Source organism: Chrysochloris asiatica, unplaced genomic scaffold (genome assembly GCF_000296735.1).
Source record: "Chrysochloris asiatica unplaced genomic scaffold, ChrAsi1.0 scaffold00246, whole genome shotgun sequence".
NCBI classification, from domain to species: domain Eukaryota; kingdom Metazoa; phylum Chordata; class Mammalia; order Afrosoricida; family Chrysochloridae; genus Chrysochloris; species Chrysochloris asiatica.
The window spans coordinates 2,135,222-2,160,614 of record NW_006408764.1 but is presented as its reverse complement, the minus strand read 5'-3'; the positions used below and the strand labels follow the sequence as shown (position 1 = coordinate 2,160,614).

The 25,393-nt window shown below is 49.8% G+C and overlaps 2 protein-coding genes across 7 annotated transcripts; both read right to left on the bottom strand.

Annotated features, from left to right (window-relative positions):
- Positions 1-12: 12 nt before the first annotated feature.
- CAMKV (CaM kinase-like vesicle-associated) lies at positions 13-14,684 on the bottom strand. Of its 6 annotated transcripts, none has more exons than XM_006873588.1 (12): positions 14,487-14,645; positions 3,241-3,349; positions 3,012-3,143; positions 2,775-2,849; positions 2,423-2,561; positions 2,170-2,290; positions 1,922-1,997; positions 1,691-1,827; positions 1,464-1,542; positions 1,132-1,219; positions 765-876; positions 13-665 (listed from the first exon to the last, which is right to left on the bottom strand). In XM_006873588.1, the coding sequence occupies exons 2-12, from the start codon at positions 3,333-3,335 to the stop codon at positions 307-309; spliced, it is 1,413 nt and encodes a 470-aa protein (XP_006873650.1). In that variant the 5' UTR covers positions 3,336-3,349; positions 14,487-14,645; the 3' UTR covers positions 13-306. The 6 variants fall into 6 exon arrangements, with proteins under 6 accessions (XP_006873650.1, XP_006873649.1, XP_006873651.1 ...); XM_006873589.1 differs by having other exon boundaries at positions 251-665; positions 3,053-3,143; positions 14,487-14,632; XM_006873591.1 differs by having other exon boundaries at positions 292-665; positions 2,423-2,432; positions 14,487-14,638.
- Positions 14,685-17,878: 3,194 nt separating this feature from the next.
- Positions 17,879-20,854, bottom strand: LOC102839792. Its single transcript, XM_006873649.1, has 2 exons — positions 19,508-20,854; positions 17,879-19,465 (listed from the first exon to the last, which is right to left on the bottom strand). Exons 1-2 carry the CDS (start codon positions 20,852-20,854, stop codon positions 17,879-17,881), a joined length of 2,934 nt encoding a protein of 977 aa, XP_006873711.1.
- Between the last annotated feature and the right edge of the window lie 4,539 nt (positions 20,855-25,393).

The following is a 25,393-nucleotide window of genomic DNA, read 5'->3' as shown; positions in this document are numbered from 1 at the left end:
AGTATCTCTAGAGCAGCATCCCACAAGGAACAGAAAACTGGTGAAGCTAGCAAAAGACTAAAAAGCCACAAAGAATCCATGCAGGGTCTGGGGCCGGCCCTGTCTCTGGCCTGCCAACCACTCACACACATAAACACGGGAGACAAGACTGCTTTCCCGTGGCCTCCAAGGATGCCCCAAACTGCAGGGCAGAGGGGCAGGGCAAGGAAGGGGGCATCATGCCAGTGACTTATGTACAGTGAGAAGCCCCCATCCACTCTCCTACCCTCCTGACATCCCCCTTCCCCTAACCACCAGCCTGCCCACTCAGCTGGTCTCCTTCCTTTGAGACTCCTGGGCACAGCCAGTAGCCTCTTCCCCTTTACTATAGGGTAGAGCCTGGCCTGTTGTGCCCTCTGGGGCTATGCTGTCCGGCTGGGCCAGGGCAGGCTCATGGGTGGTAGATGACTTGGGGGCTGATGTGCCACTGCTTTCAGTGGTGGGCATGGGGCCCTCTTCTGTGGCTGGTGTGGCTCTCCCATCAGTGGCTGGAGTGGTACTCCTGTCAGTGGCTGGGGTGACGCTCCCATCAGTGGCTGGGGTGATGCTCCCATCAGTGGCTGGGGTGATGCTCCCATCAGTGGCTGGGGTGGCACTGCCATCTGTGGCTGGGGTGGCACTACGTTCTGCAGAGGCCACATTCTCATTCTTTGTAGCAATAGCAGCATCACCCTCCAATGTTGGGGCTGGGGTGGCCCCACTTGCAGCTGCAACTGTGGTCCCGCCTGCAGCTCCTGGGGTGGCAGTATCTGTGGCTGGGGCAGACTGGGCTGCAGCAGTGTTGGACTGCTCTGGTGCTCTGAGCCGTTTCATGAGGGTAGTGACTCGGACAGCCTTCTGAAAAGAAGACAGGGGAGAGAGGCTCAGGGTATGTCTTTCAGAAGCTGGACTCATTCCCTGGCAGTAGCCAAACTCAGCCCCTTCTGTGGTACCTTCAACTGCTCCAACTGCCTTTTTAAGGCCAGAGACCCAGCTGTTCAGCATGCCTACTTTAGGGCAGTAACTGTCACTATAGCCTTAAAGCTTGTGTGATGCAGGGAAGAAAAAAGGGGTGCTCAAGGAGTACTTGGGGTCAGACCAGGAAAAACTTACCTTCCACTTGGCCCTGGCAAAGTTCTTTTCAATCTGAGCACAGACACCATCCTTAATGTTCTTATCGGAAGCAGCATTGCCAGAAATCCTAGAAAAGACTCGAATGTGTCTGGTTCTGTGGGGTATCAGCCTCTATGGAGACTCCTCCAAATACTTCCCTATGGGTTCCAGGCACTATTAGATAGGGCTTCTGAGCTAATCTGAGCTCTGGGTGCCCTCCACCCACTCAAGATCTCATGGCTAGGGGTTACTAGGTGTGAGGAGGACAAATGCTAAGGGAACTTGGGTGCTCATCATCTTTTTCCTCCCACCCATCTCATGGCCCTGCTCACCACTCATGGGAGATGGCCTCTTCCGCAGTGATCCGCTGATCTTGTTCCACCTCCATCAGTCTGGTGACCAGGTCTTTGGCTGGGAACAAAACCAAGGAGAGGCTATGCATGGGCACCCCTGTCTTTCTAGAGGTGGATGAATGGGCTATGAAGCAGGAATGGAGTCCAACAGAGGAGGCTGTGTGCAGCACCCCATACAAACACACATATGCTGGGCACTTCCTTACCCGCCTGCGAAATATCATCCCAGTATGGAGAGTCAAACTCATAGTCACCAGCCAGGATCTTTCTGAAGAGATTCTTATCATGGTTCTCATAGTCATCTTCCTCCACCTCCTCATAGAAGGGCGGGTTCCCTGAAAGCCTGCATGAGGATTGAAGGACAGGGTCATCCAAGAAGGCCACAGACACCGGTTCCCACCCTGCCTGAGAGCCTACTACCTTGCCCATCCACTCACAGGATGTACATGATGACTCCAATAGCCCAGCAGTCCACAGGGCGTCCATACCGCTGCCGGCCTACCACCTCGGGGGCTAGAAACAATGTCCATCTGCTGGTCAGTATTGGGCATGGCTAGGCCCATTACCTGCCCAGTATCATATACACCACATCCTACAGTGGGGACTTGATTCCACCCTACCCACAGCAGTTCCTTAAAGGCTAGCCCCACCAACCTTGCCCTGCTCGACTCGCCCTACTACTTGCCTAGGTATTCGGGGGTCCCACAGGGGTCCTTGATGAGGCCATTCTCCAGTTTGGCCAGATGGAAGTCACTGATGACAATCTTCGAGTTCTTTAGCCGGTTATAGTAAACCAAGTTCTCCAACTATTCCAGCCAGGTATGGTATGAGGGTGGACAAAGGAAGACATCATGAGAGCCTCAGAGGCCATATCAAAACCCCAAGGTGTTGCCCAGCCCCAGCACAGCAGTCCACTGACCTCTTGAGTGTCGCCTCACCTTGAGGTTCCTATGTACGATCTTGAGTGAGTGCAGGTAGGCCACGGCCTCCAGGACCTGCCGCACCACGTTGCTTGTATCTCGTTCCGAGTAGTAGCCCTGGTCCAGGATCCAGTCAAACACCTCCCTCCCCGTGGCCCTGAGGGACACCAGCCCCTGAGCCCGGAGTGGGCAGAATAGGGGTGGGGGAGAGTTCTTGGGAGGGCTGCCCATGCCAAACAGTTGGCTGGGTAAGGCACAGGTACCTGGGATACTAGGGGTCCAGAAAGAGGGCTTTCCCTAGGTACAGAGGATGGGGCAGATGAAGTCCCTGGGATCAGGAGAATCCTGAGACCCCCAGACCCGCACTCACAGCTCCAAGAAAATGAAGTACTCCTTGCGGGTCACAAACACATCTACCAGTTGCAGAATGTTGGGGTGCTTCACCCTGCCAGTGATTCAGCAGTTAGGGGTAGGTGAGAGGCTCTGGTTGCCACTATGGACTGCACCAGATTAACTAGCCAAAGGTTGATACTGCTTTAGGCCACCTGCCCTCCAAGCTCTTCCCTGCCACCATCTATCCCACCGTGTCCCCAAGCTTCTCACTCACATCTTGAGGATGCCTATTTCATTCTTGGCTGCCTTCCGCACCTTACGACCATCCCGCTTCTGGAACTTCTTGCAGGTGTGCAGCTTGCCTGTTGTCTTGTCCTTGGCCCGGAAGATCTCACAAAACTCCTCACTGCAGCCAGCAGGCACCCCACTCAGTCCTGGCCTGATTGTGGGCCGTACTCTGCCCCTCCGCTTCCTCCCCCAGATCCCCAGACCCCAGCACTCACGTCTTGATGACCTGTCCCAAATCATATCTGTCAGTCACTTCTGACGGCTGGTTATAGTTCTTCTTGTCGCCCAGAGTCACACACCCAAACGGCATTGCCAGGCCCTGAACTGCAAACAGAATGAAGCTGGCTCAACTGTACCATTCACCACTTCTCACAGCATAGAGGCTGTCTCTAGAAGGCCCTAAGCTGGCTTAGGTCAAACCAAGGGCAGAGATCCCACCAGGAGAAGCTAAAGGTTGGATGGGCTCAGATTCTATCCCTGCTTTTCTGGCCACACCCCTGGCCGCTCGGTTTGACTACCTGGACTACAATAGCCTCCACTTAGGAAGAATATGAGTGTAGTGGTGACTCAGTGGAAGAATTTGCACCTTCTTAAGAGCTAAGAAGCAAGGCCTGGAAATCTAGCTCCAAAAGTCAATCAATGAAAACCCTATGAAAAATAAAGAAAAACAAAAATCAACCCTATGGACCACAGCTATCCAATCTGCAATTGATCATGGGGATGATGTAGGACTGGAGGGACAGCATTTTGTTCCATTGTACACAGGGTCTCATTGTATCAGGACCTGCACCATCCCCAGGATCAACTGCAGAGTCAGAAGCTGACTCAAGGCAACTACCCCCACCACCAAAGAAAAATGTGTAAAATTGATATACCAAAGAAGAGTTTTGCATTATATATATTCAAAAATGATTTATCAAAAGATTTCTTAAAAAAAAAAACACCTTTAGATTATAGCTATTTTATGCAGGGGACTGTAATCACCACCCTTCAGACTGTCAAAGATAAAAGTCTGAAGATACCAAGTGTGGGTGAAGATGTGGAGAACATAACACCGCTGGCAGAAGGCAGCTTTCCCTTTGGAACACAGTTTGGCAAAAGTTAAGCCTACTGTATGAACCAGAAACTGCACTCCTAAATATGACAGCATATTAAAAAGTATTACTACAAAAGCATTTTGTTGTTGTTTAGTGCCGTAGAATCAGTTCCGATTCATAGTGGCCCTGTATAGGGTTTCCAAGGAGCTGCTGGTGAGTTTGAACTGCCGACCTTGAAGTTCAAACCAGCCTTGAGGTGGAGTGCTTATCCTACAACGTCACACCATAAGAACACCGCAAAAGCTTAAGAAACTTTATTAAACAAAAAGATTCAAATGTGAAGCTATTGTTTCTCGACATATCCTCCATCTAGAGTTATACATTTCTGAAGGCAGTGTTTCCAGCTCTCTAACTCTTCCCCAAATAATTTTGTGCTCTTTAAGTAACACATCAAAACAGCAGTTTTGGCATACTCGAGGGACTAAAATCATGTACCTTTTAAATGTTCTTTGACTTTTGTGAACAAAAAGAAACTTGAAGGGGCAAGATCAGGGCTGTAGAATAGATGGGGTGATGGTGGTGGTGGTTATGTGCCATGGAGTCGATTCCAACTCATAGCAACCCTGTTACAGGGTTTCCAAGGCTGTAAATCTTTATGGGAGCAAAAAGCCTTATCTTTCTTCCACGTAACAGCTGGTAGTTTGAACTGCTGACCCTGAGGTTAGCAGCCAGATGTATAACTACTACACTACCAGAGATCCTTTAGACTGGGTAAGGTTTCTCAAAGAAATTCTTGTAGGACAGCCCTGGCTACCTTCAAAGAATGAGCAGGTGCATTGTCATAATGGAAAAAAAAAAAAAAAATTCCTCAGCACAACTTTCCTGGCCTTTTTCTTACCAATGCAGTTTTTAATTTTCTAAAACTTCTTCATAATAGCCCCATAATTATCCTGATCTTTGAGAAAAATCTATCAATATTGCTCCTTTGGAATTCTAAAAACCAGTTGCCCAAACCTTCTAAGATGACCTCTCTATCTTGAATTGAACTGACCCAGCAGACCCACTCAGAAATCACTATTTGGAGTGGACCTTGCTTTCTGGATCACATTGGTAAATACAAGATTTGTTCCTGGTTATGATTCGTTCCATAAAATCATCTTAATTAGTTTCTATCTTACTTAAAAGACTGATAGACCAGCTCTTTGAGCTAGCTGGTCTTTGTGAAACACTTTATTCTAATATTCTTTTTTTTTTTAAAGCACCGTAATGAGACTGGTGTGGTACTGTAGGATAATGCACTGGACTGCAAGGTCAGGTTGAACTAAAAGTTCAGTGGTTCAAACCCACCAGCCGCTCCTGGAAAACCCTATAAGGGTCGTTATGAGTTGGAATCAACTCAACGACACTTAACAACAACAATGAGGCTACTGGACTATGAACCACATGGTCGGCAATTCAAACCCACCAGCTGCTTATTAGAAACCCTATACAGGGTCACTATGAGTCAGAACCAACTTGAAGGCACTTAACAATGAAACTAGAGTCACAGTATGGTGCTGTAGGATAAGCATTGACCTCCAAACTGGAAGGTCGGTGGTTCAAGCCCACCAGCCATGCCTTGAAAACCCTATACAGGGTAGCTATGACTAAGAATTGATTCGAAAGCACTTAATGACAATGAGACTAGGAATCCTCGTGTGGACTGCTAGCAGAAAGATCAAACCCACCATTTGCTCCTTGGAAACCCTATACAGGACCATTATATGTTGGAACTGACTTGATGACACTTAAAAACAACAACAAAAACAAGACTAAGGAGTCCGAGTGTGGCACTATAGGATAAGCACTGGACTGCTAAACATTATTCAAATCCACCAACTATTTCTCGGAAACCCTATAAAGGATTGCTGAGTTAACTGAGTCAACTTAACAATAACAACAAGACTAAGGCAAGTATATTACTGACAGAATTTGTTTGTGGCCATTCACTGATCACAGAAACATATTAAATCATGTTTTGTTTGGAATAAACCTATGCATATATGCTCTACATAAACTTGTATATTTGTGTACCAGCATGCTCATACAAGAATAAAAATGTTCATAGTACCTCCAAGACTACAGTCCTAAAACATCTTTCAAGTCTGGAACTGAACTCGTCCCCATGTCTCAAATTTAGCCAAATGATAGACAGGCCTATAAGGTGAACAATAACACCAGGAAGTACACACTTATTAGAACTATATACTCGTAAATGTACTACACGTGATTAAAAGAGCACTATTTGCCAGGAATAAAGCTCAGAAGGTAGGAAGAGATAGGAAAGAAAGACGAGTGGATAATGGTAAACACAGGGTGAAAGTGGGAAGGATACTGTTACACTATGGGGATTGCAATCAATGTCACAATATAAACTGTATATGAATTGCTGAATAGAAAACCAACTTGCCCTATAAATAATCACCTAAATCACAATTAAAGTTTTTCAGTTTTTTTTAAAAAAGAATGTTCATTCAAATAGAGGAAAATCCAAGAGAGGGGGGAAAAAAGGAAAAAAAAGAACGTTCATTGGGGCAATATTCATAATTGTCCCAAACCAAAAACAGCCCAATATAGCCAACAACTGCAGGATGTATTGTGGAATGTTATTGTTGTGTGCTGTTGAGTCTATTCCAACTCAGTGACCCTGTATGGGGTGTCTGAGAGAGGCTGGTGGGTTTAAACTTCTGATCTTGTGGTTAGCAGTCCAGTGCTTATCCTACTACACCACACCAGGGCTTGTATAATGGTTGTTGTTGTTGTGTGGCGTGGAGTTGGTTCCGACTCATAGCGACCCTGTACAGGGTTTCCAAGGCTGCAAATCTTTACAGGAGCAGAAAGCCTCATCTTTCTCCCGCAGAACAGCTGGTAGTTTCAAATGGATGACCTTGCGGTTTGCAGTCCGATTCGTAACCACCATGCTACCAGAGTACATGTATAGTGGTATGTACACACAATATATTATTTTGTAGCAATGGAAATTAAAGAATTATAAGTGTACTTGCTACGAGTCGGGCTGCCAACCTCAAGGTCAGCAGTTTGAAATCACCAGTGTATAAGCGGGAAAAAGATGAGGCTTTCTGCTCCTGTAAAGATTTACAGCCTGAGAAACCCTGTGCAGGGTCACTATGAGTCGGAACCGACTCCACAGTACTTAACAACAACAACTATACTCAAAATCCCTGGATAGCAAAAATGGTTAAATACTCGACTTGCTAATTGAAAGGCTGGAGGTTTGAAGTCTACCCAGAGGAACCTCAGAAGATTGGCCTGGCAATCTTCTTCTGAAAAACCAGCCACTGAAAGCCATATGGAACGCAGTTCTACTGATGCACAAGAGGTCACCATGGGTCAGGACTGATTTGAGGGTAACTTTGTTTTTCTTTTCTTTTAAATAAGCTGTATCCAATTATAAGGAGCCCTGGTGGTGCAGTGGGTTACATGTTAGGCTGCTAACCACAAGGTCAGCAGTTCAAGTCCATCAGTTGCTCCATAGGAAAAAGAGGAGGTTTTCTGTTCTTGTAAAGATTTATAGTCTCAGTAACCCTTTAAGAATCATTATGAGTTGGAACTGACTGCACGGCACACAGATACCACTACCACCACACCCAGTTGTATGGTGAAATCTCACAAACACAGTATTACATGAAAATGACAAAAAAATACATATAAGGGAACTCCAAAAAGTTCATGAAATAATGGAATTAAAAGATAATGGGATTCTTCCAGACTTTTTGAAGCCCCTTGGCATAGTATGATTCACTTGGTACAGAATTCAAATAGAACTAATCTATACTGCTTATCCACTGCCATTAAGTTGATTCCAGTTCATAGCAACCCTATAGGACAATAGAATTACTCTGTAGGGTTTCTGACACTGTAAATCTTTAAAGAAACAGACTGCCTCATCTTTCTCCCTCAGAGTGACTGGTGGGTTTGCAGTTAGCAGCCCAACACTTAACACACTGTACCACCAGGGCTATACTAGGAATATATACACAGTAACAAAACTATAAAGAAAAGCTAGGCATCAGCTAATGGTTACTTCAAAGAGAAAAGGAAAGGTTGTGATAAAATCTAGACACATGGGAGATTCTAGAAGGCCTATTTCTGAGCCTGAGTGGTGGTTACACAGGTGTTTGCTTGATAATAACGTGTTTTAAATGTAGATACAAGTTATGTACACATCCCTGGATTTTTGTTAGATTTTGCAATTTAAAAAATGGTAATAAAAAGCATGATCATTCATACTGAGGAATATCTGGTAACCATTCAAAAGGTGGAGCCCTTGTGTGACACTGCAGGATAAAGCACTAGAACACAAGGTCGTTTTGAACCACAAGATCGGTGGTTCAAACTCACTATCCACTCCTCAGAAACCCTATACAGAGTTGCTATGTGTCAGAACTGACTCGACGGCACTTAATAATTAAAAAGATAATAAGGTAGATAAAAATGTGCTATCATAGGACGACAGCCTCTGAGGAACACTGCTAAGCAAAAAAGTAAAAAGACAGAATGATGGGTAGACTGTTCTGCTATTTAGGTAAATTTTTTAAAGTTTACATACTGATGTACTCTCAAAAACTTTTCTGAAGGATACCTAAGAAAATAGGATTTTCTTTGGGTCAAAGAATTTGGTAGCAGAAATTTCTATCTTTTGTTTATTAAATTTAGATTTTTTTATTGTATATATATAATTTTTTATTGGGATAATGAAAGTTATTTTAGTGAAAACATACATAACATAAACCAACTCAACAGTTTCTACATGTATAAGTCAGTACATTGGCTACATTCTTCAAGTTGTGCCACCTTTCTTGCTCTCCTTTTCCAAATTATTTCAGCACCATTAATAAATATTTAATGAATATTGCACAAGGCACCGTACTTGGGGGATTCCTCAAAGAAAGAACTCCCATCTGGAAGGATAAAGGAGAAACAATTTCAAAGTAAAGTAGCAAGAAAAATAAAATAGAACAAAGTAAAAGATAGCATCAAGTCTGGACCTTACAGGGTAAGGGCTTACCAGAACCCATGTTGTTGTTTAGTGCAGTCAAGTCACTTCTGACTCTCTGAGACCTAGTATAGGGTTTCCAAGGAGCAGCTGGTGGGTTTGAACTGCCAATCTTGTGGCTAGCAGTTCAGTGCTGATCTTACAGCACCATACCAGGACTCCACCAGAACACATACAGGGGTGAGAGTCACGAGGGACAAAACAAGCCTGCCTAGTGCCTCACTGCGGGAGCCTACAGGGGTCTGTCCAGGGCTAAGTGTTCCAAGGCACCAGGATGGCTAGATGCAGCTGGCTCCATGCATTCTATGCTCCTGGGGGATGGTGCACCTTGATTCTGCAACACTGCCCGGTACAGCCCAAGCCTCACCTGTGGTGCCGAGTGGGCTGACAGAAGGGAAAAGGCACTTGGAGCCCTTTCTCTGACGTAAACTTTGAGATGAGGTTCTTGGTGATAGTCTCTAGACCTTTGCAGACTTGACTCCAGAGCCTGACTCCCCAGTCCCTGGTCAGTGTGACACTGAGACCACAGCAAACTCTGTCTGAGGTCACATTGAAATTGTTCTCCCTCACACCGATTAGCACTTGCTGTGCACAGGGCCTGGGCTGGGGTCCCAGTTAGATTGCTGCTTCCCTACCTGGAAGGAGTCTCAAGAGTAGTGGAGATAGGAGGACACCACCCCTCCTCTTCCCAGAGGGGGCAGCTTGGGTCAGAGGGACTCTGCCAGCCTCTATCAAAGGCTTTAGCTAGATAAACCCCACAGCCAACCCTAGCTGCTGCTCACTACTTCCAGAACAGAGAAGCTAGTAACCACTTCTCAGGGCTCACAGTTTTCTCCTCAAGGTGCCCTGCAACACTAGGGAATAAATTCCTTCATTCCCTCATCTGGGTTGCTTGGGCTCAGGAAACGCAAGTACATTTCATCAGCGTCATTCAAGTCAGGGCTTAAGCCATCTTGTAAGGCATCAAAGAGGCAAATAAGAGAAGCTTTGAAAATCATCCCCAACTGAGTGTCATTGCAACCACAGCTACAGTATTGTTTCTGTGTCTGCCGGGAGGAGAGTGTGGCTGGAATCCTGCTTCCCCAATTGAGAACAGTGGCACAGCCTTGCACCACTGCACTCTTCTCAGTGCAATAACAAGTCTGGGAGATAAGACAACATCAGTCCTCTCAAGGGCTATGGTGGGCAGTGATTCCCTTCCCAGGCTGGGTTGCAAGGGCCATGTACTGGGCAGGAGAGTGGTACCTCAGTCTGCAGGTTTCCCAGAAAAAGCTGGGAGGGATCCATGTCCCAGATGTGTTGCTTTGCTTATAACATTCTTTCTGGCAGGAATGCACTTCCCCCAAAGTCTCAATCAGAATCTTATGATTTGTCACATCAGAGTTATTTATAACATAAAAATAATTGGCAACTACCTAAATGTCCAACAACAAGTGATTTGTCAGTTTGACTGTGTCCACTCAATGGCAGGAAGTGTAGGCATTAACCAGGGTTCTGCCTAACCCGGCTTCTCTTTGAAGCAGCCTCTATATGATTGAGGTGCTGAGTTGAATCTTTCTTTCATAGTGATTTCTGACATTAAAAGGTTGTTTGTGCAATACAATGTCTACAACAATCCTGATGCTCCAAGGCCAAACTCAAAATGTCACTCCTCTGAGACACCTTCCTCAATCTCCACCCCACCCAGAGACATTGTGGGAGGTTTTATGTATGCCTGTCCCCAATTCTAGCCCCAGCTTTTTGTGGCCATGCATATATATTGGAGCCCACGGCTGGTCAGTGGTTTGTCTCTACCACAAAAAGGCAGACCTCTTCTCCCAATTGTATCAGAGCTATGTCCTGCTGCTGGCCAGATGGTTGGGGCTGGGGCAGAGGCAGAAGCATGGGCAAGAACAGATTTGCTCCCTCCTCCACTATGGTCACCAGTCTAATCACACTTGCTTAAGCACACTGAGAACTGGCCCCAGGGCAGAGAGAGGATAAAGGGGGGGAGGGGCTACTTTTGTTTGTGTCTTGGTTCCTTCTACCTCTACCCACTACACCATCTGCTCCCCCCACGGCTGCTGCCTGGGAGGCTTCGGGTATACACACTAAACCTTTACTGCTTGCTTATATTAAAGGAAGCCACTAGGCAGAAAAGGGTTTGCATTTCTTACTCTATGGCCCAGACAGCCCAGACTCAATCTATGAGAAAAGAAAGCTCTCCTTAAGAAGACACAAGACCTAGCTTTGCCTCATTCTACATATACCATTCCCTGGAGATGTGACACCTTCCACCGGCTGCGGAAGAACTGAACAGTATGCACCAGGTAGCTTGAGGGGATTGCAGAGGGGATGCAACTGAACAGTATGCCCAAAGGTAGCTTGAGGGGATTGCAGAGGCTGGCCCTGCCACTGCCCACTAGCTGCCTCTCAGAAAGCCTCAGGGGCAACCACTCTCCAGTTACTGTCTACCCCATGAGTCTGACACTTGGCTCAGTGAATCAGGCCTCAGGCAACTCTGAGAGAGCCACCACTGTCTACAGTGCTCTGGTAATGAATGGTCTCTTGGGACGGTACTGAATGAAGCCAGAAGTGAGACTGGCCCAGGGGAAGCCTGAGTGCAGCAGAGGCCAGCTCAAGAGGCCCAGATACCCAGCATTATGATCCTGTCCCTTCCTCCACTGAATCAGCCTAGTTCAGCTTTTCTAGTCATTTTTAACAGGAGCTTCCCAGCACCCTGCCCCATGTGGGGCTCCAGAGCTTGCAATGAATCTAGGGAGTCCGAGAGGCACCCAGGAGGCTTCCAGCTGCCTTCCAATGACTGTGGCTGACACCTCCCGATTTAGTGGCAGCTGTGAATACCAACCTGCAGGCAGCCCCTCCCATCCCTGCTCTCTCTCTGGGGCTAGGGATAGGTTTCCTGTTGCAATCAATGGCCCAAGCCCTGCCTAGCCCATAGCTAGGACCAGGTAAGGTGGACACACCTTATCTGAAGAGTCTGTGTCATGAGGCAGAGTCAAGCTGCTAGCTCCACCATCCAGTAGCTTCAGGTTATTGGGCAGGAATGTACCCTGGGGCCTCAGGCTCTAGCTAAACCATGGATGCCAACAGTTCCTGAGGCTTACTCCCCTTCTTCTAGGTAGGGAGTATATAGGGGGATGGTCTCTTCAGTCTAGGGTGGCATTCAGCACAGAGCTACCTCTAGGAAAAGTCAGCCCTCAATATGCAGGCAGATCTAAGAGCCAACAGGTACCAAGGGTCCCAGTCTTTGAAATCCTGCTTCCTTGAAGATAGAAGAAGGGAAATACAGAGGAAGGCACTGGAGTAAAAGGTTGCTATGGTGATGGAAGTTTTAAAACACGGGGAGGGTGAGGTATTAGCCAGTCCCCATTGCAATAACTCTGAGACTATGGCCTGGTTCCTACCCCATGGGGGAGGTTCTGTGACATAGGTCCTCATCAAGAAAAGGGGTAAGGGTACTGAAAGATTTTAGAAAAGAGAGAGGCAGAGACACAGGGAGAAAAAAACAGAACCTGTGATGAAGGGGAAGCAAGGAGACAACAGAGGAAAGCAGGCACAGGTCAAAGAGAGAGAGGTGAGTAGGGGATTCTAAATGGGTCTAAGGGTGCCCAGCAGAGCCCTCAGACTCCCATGGCCATGTGCTTTGGTAGTTGTCCCTGGTATCTGAACATTTTGCACCAAACTGTCCTATATCCCTGAGCTTGGTATAGGACACACAGCTCTGGAGAACAAATCAACTGTTGGCAGCCCCTCAATCAGAACCCAGTCCCTTTCCCTGTCATCATGGGTAAGGCAGGTCCAATATGTTGAAGACACAAGGCTAGATGAATGTAAATGAGGCTTGGAGACTTAGCTGCCTCTTTTTATCGACCCTGATCCAGCTCTACCCCACATCCAGTCAGGCCCCCTCATCTGCTGCCCTCCCCATGCCTTGGGTTCCTAGGAACTTGCCTGCAACTAATCCCCTTGTAGTGGATTCTATCAGGAGAGGGCTAAAAGCAGCACCCCAAGCAACCCAACTGGATAACTACTGCACAGTCCAACCCCTATGTGTGTTTCCCTGGACAGAGATAAAGGATTTGGTGGTCTCCTGTGAGTGGTAGCCAGGACATAGGGTTGGAGAGGAGGGACAGTGACAGAGATGTGAACAACCAGCCTAGGGCACCTGGGGGTCCATCCCAAATGTTCAAAAGAAAGGAAGGGAGACTCCCATCCCACTGGCACTCTGGGAGACACTAATTTCCCAGTTGAAGAAACTAAGACCCAGTAGGTGGCTGGATTTGACAGGAATCAATTGGAAGACGCAGAGTGTCAGGTCTCAGCAGGTGGGAGGACTCAAAGCCTAGGCCTGGGAAAGGAGGGTCAGGACAGGGGCATTGAAGGATACAGGACTCTGAGCTTTTAATGAAAAATAGAGGGCCCTGCTCCCTAGAAGGGAACCTGGTGGAACAGGAGCTTCCGGTGGGAGTGGGGGTAGTGGTAGCGACAAAGGCAGTTTGGCAGAGCAGTGGGGGGCTGGGACTTAAGAGCTCAGGGTCTCGGCCAGACACTACAGACTCAGCTCACACTGTCTCATCCCCCATCCAGCAGGGGCCCTGCCCCCTACCATGGTGCCACCTTGACCCCCTTCCCCAGTGCTGCTCGCCTCCGCTGCACAGCACACACATGCGGGAGGCACACGTGTGAGCATCAAGCCCCGCACAGCAGAAACATGTGCCGTCCCTACCCCCACCGCGCACTGAGCCCCAGACCCTCGGATGGCCTCCACGTGAAGGCTTGGCAGCTGGAACTAGGCTGGGGGGACCCGCGGTCCCCAAGGGCTCGGGGCCTCGTTCCCCACCCCAAGGCAGCCCCGCCCAGCCCCCTTCGGGTTGTCGCCAATAAAGAACTATCCGTTGTCATGGAAATTAGTGACTGCTAAGCTGGAGGGAGGGAATGGGGGGCAGCTGGGAGGGGCTGGAGGTAGCTCTGAGAGCCGGGAGGAACGACTCTGCCCTCGGCCCCCACCCCCAAGAGACACCGCGAATCTTCGAGGTTAATGTTTTCACAATTCGGAGCCCAGCAAGATGGAGTGGAGGGTGAGGGGCTCGGGGTATTCTCTTGGACTTAAGTCGTACATGCCCCACTTCCCCTGGGAACCCGGAGCAGTGTGAGGCGACGGGGAACTTTAGAACGACCTCCACCCCGCCTCCGAATCTGCAGAGCCAGCGCGCTCTGCCCCCGCCCGCCGGGACCCCGAACCCTCACGGCGCCCCCGCGCACTCAGCGCCCAGAACCTCGAGCCGGCGGGACTCAATACCATAGAGCCCCTCAATGTGCCTTCGGGAGGCTCTCCCCACCTCCCCCGGCCGAACCCGCCCCGCACCTGCAGCACTGGTCTGTCACGGAGAGGAAGCGACCGCGGGCTCAGCGGGGCTCCAAGCGCTCCGGGGGCGGCGGGCAGAATCCGCTCCGGGCACGCGGGGCAGAAGCGGCGCCAGCTGCAGCCGCTTCGACTCGCGAACCTCTAGCATCGCCTGCTGCTCCGCGGCAATGGATTCGCACCCCGGGCCGGGGGCGGGCTGGGGGCGGGGCCTCCCTCCTATGGCCCCGCCCCGATTCCCGGAGAAGCTTGACCTGATCCCAAGCGCTGACCAGCTTAACAGGAGATGCCGGAGAAGCTGGTGAGCGCTGGTCTCCCTGGCTGTGACCGGGCTCTCAGAAACTCCCTTAGACCCTCAGACTGGGCAACAAGGGCCGAAGAGACCTTCCTATGCCTATTGTAGGGAACAAGGGTTGGATTTGGCGAGTGTGTGTGTGTGTGTGTGTGTGTGTGAATCTGAGGTCTGGAGCTGCACAAAAGTTCCTCGGCAGGCAGTACTCCCTAGTGGGTGGGGCACTGACCAGCAGCTCAAAGCTGACCCGAAAGGACAGGACAGCGTGAGCAATCTCTAGGGCAGGCTGCTCCACAGACTGGTATTATTACTTGGTTAGGAGCACATGGAGGTGTGTGAGTGGGTTGTCAGTGTGCAGGCTCCAACTCCAGTGGCAGAGCCTCCTATCCCTTCCTGCTTCCCAATCCTGCAAGGCCAAAGTCTTTTCCATCACAAAGTCCCAGTCAGGATGGCTGGTCCAGTCTGCCCCTCCAGTGTGGCACAGAATTTCCCAAGCTATAAAAGTCACCTACTATATGGTGTGGATTGTTTTCTTCCAAGACTAATAAACATCAAACATTTCATGAGCAACAGCTCCATAAACTGTCTGGGTTGGAATATACTGACAAGGGAGAACAGTGGCACCAAAGTGTACTGCCAGGCCTGGCCCGTGGCTGAAGAAAGTTCAGAACTGCCAGCAAACTTTCAAGAAAGTCCTTGGACATTTTTCTGTTCCTTTTTGGAAAAGCAGATAGACACAACATCTAAACCACCACTCTCACAAGTCCTGAGAACCATTCTGGAGGCTAGACCTAGGCCTCTGAGTGTCTGGAATTGGCCTCAAACCCACCCTTCCTCCTCCTCCCGCTGAGTCTTTGGGGTAGAATGGAGTCCCCTCCAAACCTTTAGCCAAGGTGAGTGGTTTCTCTAGCTTTCCAAGTGAAGTTTGGTTCCCCTATAAGATTTCTCATGGCTGATGGCAGGTGAGAAGCTAAAATTGGGGCTGGGGTTGGGGTTAGGATGCTAGTCTGAAGAATGATTGCTTCAGACAAAGTCCCTTAATATCTTCTTCCAGAGAGGTGTCAAAGAGTCCATCAAGTCTTTCCCTGGCTTTGAGTCACCTTCTTCAAGTCTCTGGATCTCAGTTTTGGCACTAACTGTACTACTATGGCAGAATCTCCAGGAATGATGGGCAACTGCAGGGCAAAGTTGGCTTTTCTTCTCAATTTGCTCAGCTAATTTCTACATAATGAATGAATGGCCTGACACTCAGTCCTTCCTGTCATCTGTCCACTGTCCTTAAAACAATAGGTGTTTGAGTTATGTGGTGCAACTGAAAACATGTCATACATCTTTTCTGTCTTTGTCTATCCAGGCAATCATCAGTGGGAAACCTGGGAGCCTAGGAGAAGCTGAGATGGGGAATTTAGAAGCAGGGAATAGGGTGACTCTCTGGAACCCTACTGCTGTTGGCAGTACTCCACCTCTTCTTGGTCCTGTGTGAGTGTGGGTGAAAGCACGTGTCAGGGTGTGTGAGCACACATGTGTGTGTGTGCTCTTGTTCCAAGAGAGAGATGGCAACAGCACAGTGTATGCAGTGATACTGCATTCTGTGTGCACCCAGGCATGCTTGTTCACACGTGTGTGTGGACGCTGTAGCTGGTCCCTGGAGCCTGGTCCTTCCTGCCTCCCTTCCTGACAGGATTGTGGGGGCTGACTCGGTAAGAGCAGGACATGGCAGGAGTTAGCTCATGCCCAGGGACAGGCAGAGGCTGCGATGATAAGATCCTGTATGGTTGGATGCTCCCAGTACTCCCACCTAGAATACCTATTCACAACTGTGTGTAAAGGTATAAACAGGTCTCTGCTCTCTGAGAAAACAAGCGGATGACAAGAACGCATGGTTATGGCTGGGGCATGGCTTATGCTGTCAGACCCCCAGAAATTGACTTCAACTTCTAGCTGCCCTTCTGGTAGGGGGCAGAATATAGCAGCATCTGCTGAATGCTGTCTTCTCAGCTCTTCTAGGCCATAGATTGGATCAATGCAGAGCTTCATTCTTACCCCCACTATTCAAAGCCAGGGCTTCTAGCCATCCTACTGACCAGAAGGGTGGTGGGAGACCCTCAGCCCCAGACAGAATCTGGAACAAGAGCAGAGCAGTTCTTTCTAAGTAGTCTTCATGAGGACCTTCCTGAGGAGGCCTGGCTACCCTGTAGACAGAGGCTATACTGGCTGGGGGGTTGAGAAGAAGGGGATCCAAAGTTTACAATTTTGACTTTGACCAGAACAAAACAGGGGGCCAAGACAGGGTGTGAGCCTCCATCTCCACTCTGGGCAAAATAAAGTTTCATCTCTCAGCTCAGGATGTACCTCTCACCCATGATCCAGGTCTTATGTACTCCTCTGCTGTCCTGGGACAACAAAGACCAACACTTCCATAGTGCTACACTCTGTCTGGCCAACAGGAACCCCTGCCAACCCAGGATAGAACTCCAGCCAAGATTCAGATGCCAGAAGGCCCCTGCATTAATTGCCAGGCCAGATCTCTAAGAAGTCCAAACTCTAGCAAAGATTTTTCTTGTGGGCCCCAGCCATCTATGGAACTGCTTGTTTGTTGTTTATGTCACTGGCCTCAGCCCACAGAAGAGGGCCCAAGATGGGGGATGGGAAGCATCTTCTCCTTTAGAGCTTGGGGAGTGGGTTTTTCCACCCTCATCCCTCTCCCCCAACCCCAGCCCCAACGTGACTCACTCTAGGCTGTGTGGGTTATTACATTATGTTTGAAATTGCCATGGCAACCGGCTGGCAATCAAGGGTAATTGCACTTGTCACCAGGGCAACAGGGCAAAACCCACATCAGCCACTCTCTGTGGTTGCCCTTGAAGTGCAGTAAAGGTCAGGCTAGACCAAAGCCAATGACAACCAAGGGGTTTGTGGGCTTGACTAAAAGGTCGGGATTGTTATGACCCATGGAGTTCATGTACAGAGGCAAGATATGCCTTAGGAATACCAAGGCCCCCACCTTCAATTCCACACCAGGACCCCTGTTTGCCCCTGCACCACTCCATGCCTTAACCATGCTACAGTGCCCAAAGTAAGCAGAACCGGAACTTTTATGTGCTCACAGATGGTACTTATAAATGGCCCAAGGGCCCTCCTCCTCGTACTCACGACGGCTGAGCCACAGACTCTGGAAGGAGTCCCTGGATGCCATGATGGAGCCCCCAAGCCAGGCAGCGACAGCACGGTGGGGAGAGCCTAGCACATTGGCACCAGGGCCCAATTCCTGTCTGAGGCGTTCAGGAAAACCATTGAAGAGGGTACTGCCACCCTCCAGCACCACGTTGGCCAGCAGCAGCTCTTGTTGCTTGGCTTCCAGCTGACTGATGCTTAGGAGGGCCAACTGTGGGAGACCCGGCTGGTTGAGGCCTAGCAGGTTGGGCTGGAAAAGGGCCTCAGGGCAGCGGAAGCGCTCAGAGCCCAGTGTGATGACCTGCTTGTCTGGGAGAACAAAGTCCACCTGGGCCTGGCCCTGGGTACGGGCCATCTCAGCTGCCATATCCATAGTCACATAACAATTTGCCTCCTTAATCTGGTTGAGCAGTCCTGCCTTGGGCGATGAGTGGCTACCTGCCAGGAGCAACTGAGCCAAGTATTCAGTGAGGTCACAACCAGCAACATCCAGCCGATAGGTGTCAAGTGGAGCCAGGTCCCCAGTGAGGATGGGTGCCACATAGGAAGTGCCATGGCCACTGCCCAGTACCAGCCCAGTAGTGCGCCCATAAGCATAAAGTGTCAACAGGGCCTGATGCACTGTCTGCATGGCAGGCACGTGGAAACGCTCAAAGAGTATCTCAGCTACCTTTTCCCTGTTGGTGCGTGGTGAGATGGGTGAGTCTGCCACAAGTACAGCCAGCTCCTCAGGCTGCACACCCAGCCTGCAGTAGAACAGGTGCTGCCATAGCACTTCCAGTGCATCCCAATCAGACACTACACCCCGGTTCAGCACTGGGTACGAGCCCTCTTGGTTCTCCGGTACCACATACCGGGGTTGGCCCTGGGCTGAGTGCTGCAGCAGCTGAACACATGAGGGCACCACGCTGAGAACATGGTCCTCCCCAGCCAGCCCTGATTTGGTGAAACCAGTGCCTGTGTCTATTACTATGGCTGCCATGTCCTGGTAGGGACCCAGGGAGTGGCGGCAAATTACTGGGGGCTGCAATGGCAGCGCATCTATGGTAGATACCAGCTCATTGCAGGTCCCATGGAGCAGGCCCAGGTGCGTGACAACAGATGAGTGTGTGACGTCCTCAGCTGTCATCTTCAGCCTGGCACTCTGGGGCTCAATGTCCACCATGGCCATGGGCAACACCTTGTAGCCAGTGCCAGGTGTGGTGAATGCGATCAGGGAAAACTGTTCCTCCGAGCTTTGTGCGGCCCCAATGCTGACTTTGTCTCTGCTCACATAGATACAGGTCTCTTCAGGGGCCAAAGGCACCTGGAGTGCTCCCACATGAGTAGACATGCCCAAGGCCTCACCTTCCTTGCACAAGGTGGAGGCCTGCCCAGGCTCCTCGGTGATAGAGAACCCTTCTGAAGGCTTTTTGGTGGAGAGGGGTTCTCTGGAAAAACAAGGCTGTCCAGTAAGAGTTACTTGCCTTGTGAGAAGAAGTTGCCTGGTGAGGGGGTGCTGACCAGGAAAGGAAGCCTGCTTGGTGGAGGTGGGCTGTGTTGGTCCTGTGTGAAGGACCTGAACAGCCACAGGGGGCTGCTCTGTAGAGGGGAGCTGGTCAGCTAGAGGGGGCTGGCCAGCAGTAGGAATCTTTCTGGCAAGGGAGGACTCTTCAGCTGGGGGGAGTTGACCAGTGAGGGGGGCCTTCCCAGCATCTTCAGCTAGAGGATTGTCAGGGTGCACAGTAATGAGTTCTTTCTGGTTGTGACTATTCATGTCCTCCTCGAAAAGGGTTCTGGGTAGCTCCTGTGGATTGGCTGGTAAAGCAGGTTCTGGGATCTGCTCTGAGTTCAACCACTGCAATTTCTTGGTCTGGATCATGGAGGCATCTGGCATCTTGGAGGTGTCCAGCATCCAGACGGTATGACTAGGTTCATTTTTTTCTGCATCAGATTTAGACCAAACAGGATTGGGGACATGGGCTAGTATCCTCTCACCAAACTGGAGCGGCATACCCAGTGGGATGGGCCCAGTGAGCAGTCCAAGCCTGATGGGAGACTCAGTACCAGGAGAGTTCTGTAACTCTAGGTTGAGCTTGGCCTCCTTGGGAAGTAGAGTCACCTCTCGGTAGCTGCCAGATGAGAGACTGGAAGGCACAGGGCTGGAAAGCATGGGTGTGGTGGTCCAGAAGCTGGAGCGATTGCTATCAGGGGAGTGGATGGGCATGACTAATGACCGCATAGTCTCAGGGATGTAGATGGATGGGTGGTTGGGCATGACACCCACGAGCACTGCCCGTGAGCCCATGGGGTCATGGCACAGTAGTCCTAATCTGCTGTTGCCCGTGGTCATATCAAACACCAGCACACGATCTTCCATGCCTTCTTGGAGTTGGCAGGTGGGAGCACTAGAGGGGGATATCAGCGTAACTTCCCTGGGAGACTGGACTGGGAATTGCCCATGGGAGGCTGCTTCGTAGACAGACAGTGGCACATTGGCCCTGGTGGTATTGCATATGTTCAGGGGCTGCTGGTCTAGTTGAGAGCTACAGCCCTCCTGGCTAATCCTCTGGGACTTGGGGGTTCCTGGAGGTTCTAGGCCTGGTGTTGGGTTGCATGACTCAACCAGTGTCTTCTCTACCAAGTTCTCAGGTTGTTCAGGTAGCTCTTTTCTTAGAATAACCTTGTGCTCCTGGCCATGGTCTAAGGTCCTTATTTGAGTGGGTACTGTGGTGAGAGGCACCTCCTGAGGCTGGAAATTCACTTTATCCTGGCAAGATGTGCCCACATTGGAAGACTCAAAGGGGACTGACCATTGGCTTCCACATTTCCTGAGCTGCAGATCTTGGGACAGATTCTTGGTGATGGCATCAGTCAGGTTGGCAAGAGTAGTATTCCGAGCTGGAGTTGGAGAAGGCAGCGACATAGAAGAAGGTGTAGCTTGAGCAGGACATGGACTCTTGCCTTGGCCTTGATCTTGGGCTGGAGTCTGGGCAGGAGTCTGAACTGAAGCTGTAAGAGGACCCTGACCTATAACTGCCCCAATCTCCTCTGAGGGAAAGTAGGGTAGCCACCGGCTCTTCCTAGTGCCTAAAGGGACCATCTGTTCAGCAATACTGGGGCCTTTGCCCCAACCCACCAGGACTTTGGATGGGACTTTGTCCTCCCCCTGAACCTGCACCTGAATTTGGGGGTGGCAGGATCCATGCTGGGTTATGTCATTGATAGTGCTATTGTCACTGCGAGTGCACAAAGGTAGGGCCAGGGTCCCGTCTTCCATGATAAGATGTGGCTGGGCTCCCACAATAGGGCCACTGGGGGAGTGTCTTGGTGCATTCTGGGAGGCCTGTTCACATCCCCACTGGGAGCCAACCCGGGGAGGGTGAATGGGCTCAGGGGTGTGAAACTGGGAGGCTGGATCACAAGCCCCTTCAGTAGTGGCCTCAGTAGATAATGACAAGCCCTGCCTGAAGAATAGGGATCCTGAGCTTATCCATGGCTCTTGAGACCCTCCAAAGTCACCTCCCACCTGCTGGCTTCCAGCTGAGAGGGGGCCTTGGGGACCCGATGGATCAGGGCCCCCCACCTTCTTGATGGCTTCCATAGTCCTGCCCCATACCCTATACGCCCTGCCCCCACTTTGTTGCCATGGTAACCCTATGCATCACAGCCCCCAGTGACCTGGGAGATAACAGAGTGTGGGAAACTAAGGAGCCCCACCCCCAGAGAAATGGGAGTCTGCCCAGCAGGCTCTGGTAGTGTAGTGGTTACAAGTCAGGCTGCCAACCTCAAGGTCAGCAGTTCGAAACTACCTGTGGTTCCAGGGGAAAAAGATGAGGCATTCTGCTCCCATAAAGATTTACAGCCTCAGAAACCTTGTGCAGGGTCACTATGAGTCAGAACAGACTCCATGGTTGTTGTTGTTGTTGTTAAGTGCCGTCAAGTTGGTTCCGACCCATAGTGACCCTGTACCCATGGTACTTAACAACAATAATCCAGCCAGGCTCTGGTAGACAGAAAGACCCAGAAACCCTAGTGAAGCCTGCCAGTCCCAGGTCAAGCTCTTCCCTCCTTCCCGGTCAGTTGATTACTCTGCCCAGGTCAGCCCCAGAGTGAGCAAAGTACCTCCAGGGTAGGGGTGGGTCAGTGTAAGGTCAGAGGAGAAAGATAGATGGGAAAGACTCTGAGGAAGCTTCTGGCCCCCTAGTTACTCAAGATGCTAGGCCTGATGTTTTCTCCTCATTTCCCATGTGTCAGGCAACCTGAGACCCAAGTCTTGACCCAGGAATGCCGTTTGATGTGTGTGGGCAAGAGTCCTCCTGAGAGACCAAAGCCCCTTCATCATTTATTCCTGGGAGACAGAAGGCAGTGAGGGGCTCAGGCTCAGGTCCAAGTTCCCTTCCCCCGCATTCCCCAGCTTCCGCTCCAGGGACAGCAGCTCCTTGGCAGTCTTTGCTGCTCCAGATGGTTCTGTTCTGCCTGTGCTTCATAAAGCCCCCTCCCCAGAGCCACAAGTTCCAGAAATCCAAGACCAATATCCTGCAGGGGTGGAGATGGGGGTGGCAAGGGCAGGGTGGGGACTCTGCTCAGAATCCTCAAGTCAGAATGTTCTAGCTCTTGTTACATTGTGTCAGCTTCACATTGATTAGATGCAGGACAGTCAGGGCAAGAAAACTAGGCACAGGAGTAGGGTGAAGTGGCCACAGGATGGGTGAGGTAGCAATTATAGGATGGGTCACAAAGTAGGCAAACAGTGAATACAGGGCTGGCCACACAATACAGTAGTGATGTGATTGGTATAGGACTGGGTAAATGGTGGGGATATGGCAGGTACAGGGCTAGGCACAGGACTGGCTAAGCAGTGGGGACATGGTGGGGACACAGTGAGGATGTGGCAGGTACAAGATTGACTACACAGTGAACCAGGGCTTGCCACATAATGGAGACATGTTGGGCACAGTATGGGTCATACAGTATTGATATGGAAGGCAAGGGGTTAGGCATACAATTGGATCATGGCAGGGTCAAAATTGGCCACACAGTGCCAACAATACCACGCTGGAGTAGGAACACAGAAAACTATGTATACAGTGGACACCGAGTATACACATAGAAAATGTAAGTGATCAGACAAGGTGGCCAGTTTTAGTCTTCATTTCTTAGCTAGGGAAACAGAGGGACAGGGTAGAGAAGGGAAGAGTGAGATGTGCCTGAGCCACTAGCCCTGGCCCAGAAGTGGTCTGTAGCCACAGAACAGACCTAGGCAGCAATCTGAGAAGCCTTGCATTGCCACAGACTTGAGTCTAGTAGAGAGGTTCTGACTTGGGTGGGGTAAGATCTTCCTCCCTCCCTCAGCTCTGATCTCTGGGCCTCTTCCACTCTGTCTTTCAAGGTTGTGTCCTTTCAGGCCTCAGTCTTTCCACCCAGGAAACAGGTTTGTGAAGAGTGCAACTGCAGACTTGTTCTCCAAAGCAGTGTGTTTTCACAGAGGCTAAAAATAGTGCTTCCTGTTGGCTGCCGGGTGCAAGGCTATGTGACCAGGGACCAACACTAGCACTGTGCTGCATTTGCACCTTCCTGACTCAGGCTGGGCAAAGCCTGATTCAGCCACCTCTCAGCCCCCAGGGTCCCCTCCCCTTCCTTGGATCCTGCTTTGGGGTAAGAATGAAGACAGATGGCTTTGGATACTGAGGGACAGCAGTGCACCCTCATGATGTGACCCAGGAAGGCAACAGAGTCCAAGCAAGGGCTTGTAGCCTGAATGTATGCACATGTGCAGACACTCGCTCACCCTCTCTGGTTCATTGCTGTACTGAACACTGTTAAATTCATTGATTTCTGGTAAGCTGTGTTTTCTACTACAGAGAGATGCCTGTGCAACACTTGAGCTAGCTATGCCTGGGAGGGCTGGGGAAGCATTGAAGGAGGCTCTGAGAGCCCCCTATCTGTCCATTGAGTCATCCCCTACAGACTGTAGGCCCTCCTTTCTAGAACTGTGGAGCTTTTATCAACAACTGACCTGAGGGCTCCCAAGTGAAGAAATAGAGGGGTTGAAGGAAGGCCTAGAGGAGACATACAGGAGAGAGGGGATATCAATAATAAGTGACATTGGCAATAATAAGTGACATTCTGGGCTAGGGAAGTGTGAAGTACATGCAACCCAGGCTCACAGCAATTCAATAAGTTAGGTACTTTCCTCATTTTACAGATCAGGAAACTGAGGTATAGGGATATGTCATGGATTGAATTGTGTCTCTCCAAAATATGTGTTAAGTTGGCTAGGTCATAGTTCTTAGTGATTTGACTTCTATGTAATGGTGGTAATTTGGCTGTTGTGTAATGATGCAATCATTCCACATGATGAGGTCTGATTAAGCAGCCAACCGGTTATAAGGGGATTAGGATGGAATACAACATCCTGCTCCCGTAAAGATTTACAGCCTCGGAAACCCTGTACAGGGTCACTATGAGTCAGAACCGACTCCACAGCACATAACAACAACAACAGCATCCTTACTCAAGTCACAGCCCTGATCTAAGGAGAATTTCCCTGGGATGTGGCCTGCCTCCTCTTTTATCTTACAAAAGATAGAAGGAGAGAAAAGCCTGCAGAGAAGGAAAAGAAAGAAGACCAATAAAGAATCGCTGGAAGCAGAGCACTTCCTTTCAGCCCAAGGTCCTTGTGCTGAGAACCTTCTATAGATCCAGGAAAAGATTGATGCCAAACAAATGGAGATCTCCAAGGAATACTAAGCCCACAAATGCTGAAAGGAAACAAGGTCCTTCCTCCTGAACTGTGAGCCTACACAGAAAACTTTCTCCTAAAGCTGGTACCCTGAATTTGAACTTCTTGTGAGACAATACATTTCTGTTTGCTAAAGCCCTGTACTTGCATTATTTCCACTATAGCAGCACCTAGATAACTAAAATAGCAGGGGAAAGAACAAGTAGAGATAGCCAGAACTTGTGGTGCCATTTGTTGTTGTTAAGTGCCGTTGAGTCAGTTCCAATCCATAGTGACCCTGTATAGAGTTTCTGAGGAATGGCTGGTGAGCTTGGACTGCCAAATTTGCGATTCAAACCAACTTTGCCACTACAAAGTGCCATATGTAGGATTTGACCTTGCCAGAGGGGAGCCAGCATGCTTTACTTCAGGTACTGCAGCCCCAAGTCCCACATCCAAGCTGTGTCTAGCATAGACCCGCTTCTCCCAATAGTTTAGCAGGTGGCTCAGGCCTAGGAGGGGACATTTTCCCTTTTGAAATCTCTAAACTACCTAGGAACCTAGTAGTACTGAGTTCAGACTAGCAAAACACCACATGGCTGAGTCTCTTCTACTCAAAATTCTCAACTGGCTAGGGTCTCACTCAGCAGGGTAAGTGAAGGGAATCCCAGGCTAGGCCTCTTCTCCCAACCCCCAAAGATTGGGCAAGGACATCATCTCTGTTCCTTTCTCCCCTCCCCC

Excerpts from the sequence above, each read along its gene's own strand:
- CAMKV (XM_006873586.1), bottom strand. The coding sequence starts at position 3,335 with ATGCCGTTTGGGTGTGTGACTCTGGGCGACAAGAAGAACTATAACCAG. Across the intron at positions 2,850-3,011 it reads GAAATAGGCATCCTCAAGAT|GGTGAAGCACCCCAACATTC; the intron begins GTGAGTGAGAAG and ends AATCACTGGCAG. Across the intron at positions 1,543-1,690 it reads GGATGATATTTCGCAGGCGG|CCAAAGACCTGGTCACCAGA; the intron begins GTAAGGAAGTGC and ends TTTTGTTCCCAG.
- LOC102839792 (XM_006873649.1), bottom strand. The coding sequence starts at position 20,854 with ATGTCGCTGCCTTCTCCAACTCCAGCTCGGAATACTACTCTTGCCAAC. Across the intron at positions 19,466-19,507 it reads AGCCCCCTGTGGCTGTTCAG|GCTTCCTTTCCTGGTCAGCA; the intron begins GTCCTTCACACA and ends TCCACCAAGCAG.